Source organism: Salvelinus fontinalis, chromosome 5 (assembly GCF_029448725.1).
Source record: "Salvelinus fontinalis isolate EN_2023a chromosome 5, ASM2944872v1, whole genome shotgun sequence".
Lineage (NCBI taxonomy): Eukaryota > Metazoa > Chordata > Actinopteri > Salmoniformes > Salmonidae > Salvelinus > Salvelinus fontinalis.
In genome coordinates, this window is record NC_074669.1 from 63192762 (window position 1) to 63204063 (window position 11302).

Genomic DNA, 11302 nt, shown 5'->3' on the forward strand with positions numbered 1-11302 from the left:
GTCTACTGAGTCCAACAGAAGTGTTTTTGGCGCGTCTACTGAGTCCAACAGAAGTGTTTTTGGCGTGTCTACTGAGTCCAGCAGAAGTGTTTTTGGCGTGTCTACTGAGTCCAACAGAAGTGTTTTTGGCGCGTCTACTGAGTCCAACAGAAGTGTTTTTGGCGCGTCTACTGAGTCCAACAGAAGTGTTTTTGGCGTGTCTACTGAGTCCAACAGAAGTGTATTTGGCGTGTCTACTGAGTCCAACAGAAGTGTTTTTGGCGTGTCTACTGAGTCCAACAGAAGTGTATTTGGCGTGTCTACTGAGTCCAGCAGAAGTGTTTTTGGCGCGTCTACTGAGTCCAACAGAAGTGTATTTGGCGTGTCTACTGAGTCCAACAGATGTGTTTTTGGCATGTCTACTGAGTCCAACAGAAGTGCTTTTTCTAAAGTGGATGCCTCTTGCAGATGCCATGCTTTGACTGTAAGCCCGAGGCAGAGCTCAGAGTGTCCCCATGGGGAGAGAGAGAGAGAGAGAGAGAGAGAGAGAGAGAGAGAGAGAGAGAGAGAGAGAGAGAGAGAGAGAGAGAGAGAGACAGAGAGAGAGACAGAGAGAGAGAGAGAGAGGAAGAGAGAGAGAGAGAGAGAGAGAGAGAGAGAGAGAGAGAGAGAGAGAGAGAGAGAGAGAGAGAGAGAGAGAGAGAGAGAGAGACAGAGAGACACAGAGACAGAGACAGAGACAGAGGAGACAGAGACAGAGAGAGACAGAGAGAGAGAGACAGAGAGAGAGACAGAGAGAGACACGAGAGAGACAGAGAGACAGAGAGACAGAGAGAGAGAGAGAGAGAGAGAGAGAGAGAGAGAGAGAGAGAGAGAAGGAGGAGAGAGGAGAGAGAGAGGAGAGAGAGAGAGGAGAGACAGAGAGAGACGAGAAGACAGAGACAGAGACAGAGAGAGAGAGGAGAGGAGACGAGAGACAGAGACAGACAGAGAGAGACAGAGAGAGAGAGAGAGAGAGAGAGAGAGAGAGAGAGAGAGAGAGAGAGACAGAGAGACAGAGAGACAGAGAGACAGAGAGACAGAGACAGAGACAGAGACAGAGACAGAGACAGAGACAGACAGAGACAGACAGAGAGAGACAGAGAGAGACAGAGAGAGACAGAGAGAGAGAGAGAGAGAGAGAGAGAGAGAGAGAGAGAGAGAGACAGAGAGAGAGAGAGAGAGAGAGAGAGAGAGAGAGAGAGAGAGAGAGAGAGAGAGAGAGAGAGAGAGAGAGAGAGAGAGAGAGACAGAGAGACACAGAGACAGAGACAGAGACAGACAGAGACAGACAGAGAGAGACAGAGAGAGAGAGAGAGAGAGAGAGAGAGGAGAGAGAGAGAGAGAGAGAGAGAGAGAGAAGAGAGAGGAGAAGAGAGAGAGAGAGAGACAGAGAGACAGAGACAGAGACAGAGACAGAGACAGAGACAGAGACAGAGACAGAGACAGACAGAGACAGACAGAGAGAGACAGAGAGAGACAGAGAGAGACAGAGAGAGACAGAGAGAGAGAGAGAGAGAGAGAGAGAGAGAGAGAGAGATGGAAATACTGCCTTTACTGTCATAAAGTGTGTATTACTCGGCCCTAGTGCCCTTTACTCAGAAAATACATTGTGTTCAGCGCGTGGGAGTAGGGAGAGGATAGCAAAGAACACAATGTATATTTCCTTCTGTCTCTGTATCAAATGTTTAAAGGTCTATTTCCTTCTGTCTCTGTATCAAATGTTTAAAGGTCTATTTCCTTCTGTCTCCGTATCAAATGTTTAAAGGTCTATTTACTTCTGTCTCTCTATGAAATGTTTAAAGGTCTATTTCCTTCTGTCTCTCTATCAAATGTTTAAAGGTCTATTTCTTTCTTTCTTTCTCCGTATTAAATGCTTTAAGGTCTGTTTCTTTTTTTTTTCATTATGTTTTACCAGTATACCCTAAGGATTAGTGTTTTACCAGTATACCCTAAGGATTAGTGTTTTACCAGTATACCCTAAGGATTAGTGTTTTACCAGTATACCCTAAGGATTAGTGTTTTACCAGTATACCCTAAGGGATTAGTGTTTTACCAGTATACCCTAAGGATTAGTGTTTTACCAGTATACCCTAAGGATTAGTGTTTTAACCAGTATACCCTAAGGATTAGTGTTTTACCAGTATACACCTAAGGATTAGTGTTTTTACCAGTATACCCTAAGGATTAGTGTTTTACCAGTATACCCTAAGGATTAGTGTTTTACCAGTATAACCCTAAGGATTAGTGTTTTACCAGTATACCCTAAGGATTAGTGTTTTACCAGTATACCCTAAGGATTAGTGTTTTACCAGTATACCCTAAGGATTAGTGTTTTACCAGTATACCCTAAGGATTAGTGTTTTACCAGTATACCCTAAGGATTAGTGTTTTTACCAGTATACCCTAAGGATTAGTGTTTTACCAGTATACCCTAAGGATTAGTGTTTTACCAGTATACCCTAAGGATTAGTGTTTTACCAGTATACCCTAAGGATTAGTGTTTTACCAGTATACCCTAAGGATTAGTGTTTTACCAGTATACCCTAAGGATTAGTGTTTTACCAGTATACCCTAAGGATTAGTGTTTTACCAGTATACCCTAAGGATTAGTGTTTTACCAGTATACCCTAAGGATTAGTGTTTTACCAGTATACCCTAAGGATTAGTGTTTTAACCAGTATACCCTAAGGATTAGTGTTTTACCAGTATCACCCTAAGGATTAGTGTTTTACCAGTATAACCCTAAGGATTAGTGTTTTTACCAGTATACCCTAAGGATTAGTGTTTTACCAGTATACCCTAAGGATTAGTGTTTTACCAGTATACCCTAAGGATTAGTGTTTTACCAGTATACCCTAAGGATTAGTGTTTTACCAGTATACCCTAAGGATTAGTGTTTGTTCACCCACCCGCAATTGCTAATAACGCATCCTCAACCGCCCGACTAAGTGAAAATCAGAGGCTCCCGACCATAACCCACTAATATAGAACATTCACTTTAAGGCGACAGTCAGTGACAGGAAGGATGTTTAAACAGGGTGACTGATTCATCAACGTTTCTGTTTATCTTCTTCTGATAAAGTCTATTAGTTAGTCAAACTTGTCTATAATTAGATACAATCAGCTTCTCTTCTGTCGTTATTGTCACGCCCTGACCTTAGAGATCCTTCTTATGTCTCTGTTTTGGTTGGTCAGGGGCGGGGAGTTTGGGGGTGAGCATTCTATGTCTGGTGTTCTATGTTGTCTATTTCTTTGTGTTTGGCCGTGTGTGTGGTTCTCAATCAGAGGCAAGCTGTCTATCGTTGTCTCTGATTGAGAACCATATTTAGGTAGCCTGTTTTCCCCACTTTGAGTTGTGGGTGATTATTTTCCGTTTAGTGTTTTTGTCGTCACGTTTTAAGAACTGTTCGTTTGTCGTTTTGTTAGTGTTCATCTTTATTAAAGTAACGTATTTATGAATACTTACCACGCTGCACCTTGGTCCTCTTCTCCATCTCCAGATGACAATCGTTACAATTCTGTTGCCCTGGAAGACTAAGTATAGTACTATAGTACCAGGATGTTTGCTGCAGAATTCTGGTACTCTAGTGATCCTCACCGGTAAACCTCCTGTTCCTCTGGAGCTAGGAGAGAGGAGCTCTCCCTCTTACCCGCCCCTGTAGTAGTGCTGTTTATCAGTCTTTGTATGTGGCATAAAATAAGGATTTGACCTGGATGTCACCATATGGACTATTTCAGGTAGATTGTAGATTGTAGATTTATTTATATAGTATACTCACCCAGGACCCAACGTGTTTCGAATCAAATTTCAGTTTGGCTTTTATGTGGTTGAAATACTATCAGGTTTTTATATTTGCTATTAAATATAACCCATCTGCAGATGGTATCTAACTGCGAATTCACATTCTGTCAAGATGCTGAAAGAAATTATATTTCTCCACTTCTGTTTCTGTGTAAAAATGTAGCCTGTATCACTTTAACTTCTTCTGGCTGCAGGGGGAGTATTGAGTAGCCAGATAAAAGGCCTGTATCACTTTAATGCAAGAACTTTAATGCAAGGCTCTTTAATGCAAGGCTCTGTGAGAGGTTATAGACCTACAGTCAGTGTCCAGATGTCAGTTTTCCATTTATCCCATTTGAACAGTAGGATACAGTTCCCTTTGACGTGCCATAGGCCTGTTTGAAGTCCCAGTCTTGTGACTGTTGAATTTGTAGACTACAGTTCCCTTTGACTTGCCATAGGCCTGTTTGAAGTCCCCGTCTTGTGACTGTTGAAGGCTACAGTTCCCTTTGACGTGCCATAGGCCTGTTTGAAGTTCCCCGTCTTGTGACTGTTGAAGGCTACAGTTCCCTTTGACGTGCCATAGGCCCTGTTTGAAGTCCCCGTCTTGTGACTGTTGAAGGCTACAGTTCCCTTTGACGTGCCATAGGCCTGTTTGAAGTCCCCGTCTTGTGACTGTTGAAGGCTACAGTTCCCTTTGACGTGCCATAGGCCTGTTTGAAGTCCCAGTCTTGTGACTGTTGAATTTGTAGGCTACAGTTCCCTTTGACGTGCCATAGGCCTGTTTGAAGTCCCCGTCTTGTGACTGTTGAAGGCAACAGTTCCCTTTGACGTGCCATATGTCTGTTTGAAGTCCCAGTCTTGTTAATGTTGAAGGTTACAGTTCCCTTTGACGTGCCATATGTCTGTTTGAAGTCCCAGTCTTGTGACTGTTGAAGGTTACAGTTCCCTTTGACGTGCCATATGTCTGTTTGAAGTCCCAGTCTTGTGACTGTTGAAGGTTACAGTTCCCTTTGACGTGCCATATGTCTGTTTGAAGTCCCAGTCTTGTGACTGTTTGAATTTGTAGGCTACAGTTCCCTTTGACGTGCCATAGGCCTGTTTGAAGTCCCCGTCTTGTGACTGTTGAAGGCTACAGTTCCCTTTGACGTGCCATCGGCCTGTTTGAAGTCCCCGTCTTGTGACTGTTGAAGGCTACAGTTCCCTTTGACGTGCCATAGGCCTGTTTGAAGTCCCCGTCTTGTGACTGTTGAATTTGTAGGCTACAGTTCCCTTTGACGTGCCATAGGCCTGTTTGAAGTCCCCGTCTTGTGACTGTTGAAGGCTACAGTTCCCTTTGACGTGCCATAGGCCTGTTTGAAGTCCCCGTCTTGTGACTGTTGAAGGCTACAGTTCCCTTTGACGTGCCATCGGCCTGTTTGAAGTCCCCGTCTTGTGACTGTTGAAGGCTACAGTTCCCTTTGACGTGCCATCGGCCTGTTTGAAGTCCCCGTCTTGTGACTGTTGTCCCTTTGACGTGCCATGGCCTGTTTGAAGTCCCCGTCTTGTGACTGTTGAAGGCTACAGTTCCCTTTGACGTGCCATAGGCCTGTTTGAAGTCCCCGTCTTGTGACTGTTGAAGGCTACAGCTCCCTTTGACGTGCCATAGGCCTGTTTGAAGTCCCCGTCTTGTGACTGTTGAAGGCTACAGTTCCCTTTGACGTGCCATAGGCCTGTTTGAAGTCCCCGTCTTGTGACTGTTGAAGGCTACAGCTCCCTTTGACGTGCCATAGGCCTGTTTGAAGTCCCCGTCTTGTGACTGTTGAAGGCTACAGTTCCCTTTGACGTGCCATAGGCCTGTTTGAAGTCCCCGTCTTGTGACTGTTGAAGGCTACAGCGCCTCACAATCATCACATCGTAACACAGCTGCTATCATCCTCTTTCTACCTCGTCACCTAATCTTTCCCAAACATTACTGTTCTGGTCCTCCCTTCTCTTTAATTTCAACTCTCCATTTCACAGCTTTTCTATTCATGAATTAAACTCCCGACATTGTCCTTTTTTGCCTCCGTGGTTTGATGTGAACTTTTTCAGCCTGTTCCCTAAAGCAGTTTATGTCTGTCAAGTTAAGCCCTAAAGTTTAGGTTTATGCCCTAATGCCAGATATCCTAAAATAATGTCAGAAAACCCTCAATGTAGCCTATAGATATAAATTGCATCAGAATGATAGATTGTATTTTTTAAAAGGTATTGTTTTGTCTTTATATTCAACCCGTCACCCACCCGCCTTTCATCCACACAATATTTCTTGACCCTGAACTCACTCGGCTTTAACCGCGGGGGACTGCGGGTTGTGAGTCAAGCCCGCGCATCACTACTGAGGATTTTAAAGGGGAAATTATATTATTCAGAAACACACAGGCTATTCAGCAACACGTCCCAAATCACACTCTATCGACACCCTACACCCATAGGACTCTGGTTAAAAATAGTGCACTATATAGGGAATAGGGTGCCATTTGTGACGCATTCCATCCTACTGTAACGAAGTGCACTACTTACCAGACGGTGATGTAGTCGTAGATGGGTTCAGTGTTGAGAACGGTGAAGTTGATGTAGATACCATTCCCCGGGGGAACCCGTACACTCCACAGACAGTCCTGGAAGTTAGGGTACTCCGCTGGGTGGTCGGGAGAATAGATGGTCCCATTCAGAGACGTTATATTACCTCCACACTGGGCTAGAGGCAGGGAGAGAGAGGGAGGGAGAGAGAGGGGGAGAGATGGAGGGAGGGAAAGAGAGGGAGAGAGAGGGAGGGAGAGATGGAGGGAGAGAGGGAGGGAAAGATGGAGGGAGAGGGAGAGAAAGAGGGAGGGAGGGAGGGAGGGAGGGAGGGAAGGAGGGAGGGAAGGAGGGAGGGAGAGAGGGAGGGAGGGAGGGAGGGGAGGGAGGGAGGGAGGGAGGGAGAGAGAGGGAGGGGAAAGAGGGGGAGAGATGGAGGGAGAGAGAGAAAGAGGGAGAAAGAGGGAGAGAGGGAGGGAGGGAGGGAGGGAGGGAGAGAGAGAAGGAGGGAGGGAGGGAGGGTTTGAGATCGAGAGAGAGAGAGAGAGAGAGAGAGAGAGAGAGAGAGAGAAGGAGGGAGGGAGGGTTTGAGATCGAGAGAAAAAGAGAGAGAGAGAGCAGAATGAAGCCGTCAGCCGTCCCCTGATACACTACCCTAGTGGCTAACTGTAAGTACACCAACCATAACCAAACATGATGTTATTGTTCATAGATGTGTGTATTCTGCAGGGGTAAACCCCAGGGCATGTGATTCACTGTCCTTGTTATTGTTCATAGATGTGTGTATTCTGCAGGGGTAAACCCCAGGGCATGTGATTCACTGTCCTTGTTATTGACGTCAGTTAGCTGGGCTGTATTCTGCAGGGGTACACCCCTAGGCACTATGTGATGCACTGACCTTGTTATTGACCAGGGCCAGATTACCTGGTCTGTATCGTGCACTGCTTAAGACCAGGGCCCAATTCCCTATATAGTGCACTACTTTCAACCAGAGCCCTATTCACTATATAGTGCACTACTTTAGACCAGGGCCCTATTCCCTATATAGTGCACTACTTTAGACCAGGGCCTATTCCCTATATAGTGCACTACTTTAGACCAGGGCCCCATGCTATGATTCAGGCACTAAAACTCCCCGTCATAACCGCTCAATGCTCCTGTAATATCTGTCAAAGCAAACGTAGCGTTTGGGTTTAAACTGAATTAAGGCTGGATGTCCACTAGAGACACTACACCCTCTAAAGGCTGAGGATGGATGTGGTACATGGTAAACAACAGCCAGTGTGGTACATGATAGACAACAGCCAGTGTGGTACATGAGAAACAACAGCCAGTGTGGTACATGGTAAACAACAGCCAGTGTGGTACATGAGAAACAACAGCCAGTGTGGTACATGGTAAACAACAGCCAGTGTGGTACATGATAGACAACAGCCAGTGTGGTACATGATTAACACCAGCCAGTGTGGTACATGGTAAACAACAGCCAGTGTGGTACATGATAGACAACAGCCAGTGTGGTACATGAGAAACAACAGCCAGTGTGGTACATGATAAACAACAGCCAGTGTGGTACATGGTAAACAACAGCCAGTGTGGTACATGGTAAACAACAGCCAGTGTGGTACATGACAGACAACAGCCAGTGTGGTACATGAGAAACAACAGCCAGTGTGGTACATGGTAGACAACAGCCAGTGTGGTACATGAGTAAACACCAGCCAGTGTGGTACATGAGAAACAACAGCCAGTGTGGTACATGAAAAACAACAGCCAGTGTGGTACATGAGAAACAACAGCCTGTCTGGTAGATGAGAAACAACAGCCAGTGTGGTACATTATATACAACAGCCAGTGTGGTACATGAGAAACAACAGCCCGTGTGGTACATGAGAAACAACAGCCAGTGTGGTACATGAGAAACAACAGCCAGGGTGGTACATGAGCAACAACAGCCAGTGTGGTACATGAAAAACAACAGCCCGTGTGGTACATGAGAAACAACAGCCAGTGTGGTACATGAGAAACAACAGCCAGTGTGGCACATGATAGACAACAGCCAGGGTGGGTTACATGAGAAACAACAGCCAGTGTGGTACATGGAAAACAAGAGCCAGTGTGGTACATGAGAAACAACAGCCAGTGTGGTACATGGGTAAACAACAGCCAGTGTGGCACATGGTAAACAACAGCCAGTGTGGGTTACATGAGAAACAACAGCCAGTGTGGTACATGAGTAAACAAGAGGCAGTGTGGTACATGATAGACAACAGCCAGTGTGGTACATGGTAAACAACAGCCAGTGTGGTACATGAGAAACACCAGCCAGTGTGGTACATGATAGACAGCAGCCAGTGTGGTACATGAGAAACAACAGCCAGTATGGTACATGATAAACAACAGCCAGTGTGGTACATGAGAAACAACAGCCAGTGTGGTACATGGTAAACAACAGCCCGTGTGGTACATGAGAAACACCAGCCCGTGTGGTACATGAGAAACAACAGCCAGTGTGGTACATGATAGACAACAGCCAGGGTGGTACATGAGAAACAACAGCCAGTGTGGTACATGAAAAACAACAGCCAGTGTGGTACATGAGAAACAACAGCCTGTCTGGTACATGAGAAACAACAGCCAGTGTGGTACATTATATACAACAGCCAGTGTGGTACATGATAAACAACAGCCAGTGTGGTACATGAGAAACAACAGCCAGTATGGTACATGATAAACAACAGCCAGTGTGGTACATGGTAAACAACAGCCCGTGTGGTACATGAGAAACAACAGCCCGTGTGGTACATGAGAAACAACAGCCAGTGTGGTACATGATAGACAACAGCCAGGGTGGTACATGAGAAACAACAGCCAGTGTGGTACATGAAAAACAACAGCCAGTGTGGTACATGATAAACAACAGCCAGTGTGGCACATGATAAACAACAGCCAGTGTGGGTTACATGATAAACAACAGCCAGTGTGGTACATGGTAAACAAGAGCCAGTGTGGTACATGATAAACAACAGCCAGTGTGGTACATGGTAAACAACAGCCAGTGTGGTACATGGTAAACAACAGCCAGTCTGGTAGATGAGAAATAACAGCCAGTCTGGTACATGAGAAATAACAGGCAGTGTGGTACATAATAGATAACAGCCAGTGTGGTACATGGTAAACAACAGCCAGTGTGGTACATGAGAAACACCAGCCAGTGTGGTACATGATAGACAACAGCCAGTGTGGTACATGAGAAACAACAGCCAGTGTGGTACATGAGAAACAACAGCCAGTGTGGTACATGAGAAACAACAGCCAGTGTGGTACATGGTAAACAACAGCCAGTCTGGTACATGGTAAACAACAGCCAGTCTGGTACATGATAAACAACAGCCAGTCTGGTACATGATAGACAACAGCCAGTGTGGTACATGAGAAAAAATAGCCAGTATGGTACATGAGAAATAACAGCCAGTGTGGTACATGATAGATAACAGCCAGTGTGGTACATGGTAAACAACAGCCAGTATGGTACATGAGAAACACCAGCCAGTGTGGTACATGATAGACAACGGCCAGTGTGGTACATGAGAAACAACAGCCAGTGTGGTACATGGTAAACAACAGCCAGTGTGGTACATGATAGACAACGGCCAGTGTGGTACATGAGAAACACCAGCCAGTGTGGTACATGATAAACAACAGCCAGTGTGGTACATGATAAACAACAGCCAGTGTGGTACATGATAAACAACAGCCAGTGTGGTACATGAGAAACAACAGCCAGTGTGGTACATGAGCAACAACAGCCAGTGTGGTACATGATAAACAACAGCCAGTGTGGTACATGATAAACAACAGCCAGTGTGGTACATGATAAACAACAGCCAGTGTGGTACATGATAGACAACGGCCAGTGTGGTACATGAGAAACAACAGCCAGTGTGGTACATGAGCAACAACAGCCAGTGTGGTACATGATAAACAACAGCCAGTGTGGTACATGAGAAACAACAGCCAGTGTGGTACATGATAGATAACAGCCAGTGTGGTACATGATAGACAACAGCCAGTGTGGTACATGAGAAACAACAGCCAGTGTGGTACATGATCGACAACAGCCAGTGTGGTACATGGTAAACAACAGCCAGTGTGGTACATGGTAAACAACAGCCAGTGTGGTACATGATAAACAACAGCCAGTTTGGTACATGATAAACAACAGCCAGTGTGGTACATGAGAAACAACAGCCAGTGTGGTACATGAAAAACAACAGCCAGTGTGGTACATGGTAAACAACAGCCAGTGTGGTACATGAGAAACAACAGCCAGTGTGGTACATGTAAAACAACAGCCAGTGTGGTACATGAGAAACAACAGCCAGTGTGGTACATGGTAAACAACATCCAGTGTGGTACATGGTAAACAACAGCCAGTGTGGTACATGAGAAACAACAGCCAGTGTGGTACATGGTAAACAACAGCCAGTGTGGTACATGGTAAACAACAGCCAGTGTGGTACATGGTAAACAACAGCCAGTGTGGTACATGGTAAACAACAGGGTACAGGTCAGCCTGGATTAATAGCAGCAGGGTACAGGTCATATACACTACCACACCACATTTAATGTCACTCTATAAGATAATTCCAAAGATAAGTCCATTTAACAGAGATAATAAATACATTACGCATGAAGATAATCAAGTCACCTTCACAACATGGTACAGGGTAGTTCCAGTTTCTGCTGACCCCATGCAGGCAGGTGAGTGAGACCTCTCCCATCAGGGTGTAACCTGGCAGGCATTCAAACGAGATGGTCAGGCCCACACCGAAGTCTCGGCCTATCACCACGCCGTTACGGAACGGCCTCGGGTCAGGGCAGCGCTGGAGCTCATAGGCTATTGGATCAACAGGAAACACAAAAGGGTATGTTCAAGTTTTTATTTTTTATTGTCGA

General features: G+C 45.5%; 1 protein-coding gene across 1 annotated transcript in view; it reads right to left on the reverse strand.

Annotated features, from left to right (window-relative positions):
• Positions 1–11302, reverse strand: part of LOC129856014 (CUB and sushi domain-containing protein 3-like) — a 749171-nt gene that overhangs the window by 167477 nt on the left and 570392 nt on the right. Inside the window, exons 68-69 of the mRNA XM_055924143.1 lie at positions 11055–11243; positions 6344–6521 (exon numbers count right to left, since the gene is read on the reverse strand). Coding sequence (XP_055780118.1) covers positions 6344–6521; positions 11055–11243 — 367 coding nt within the window. The remainder of the gene's footprint in view (positions 1–6343; positions 6522–11054; positions 11244–11302) is intronic.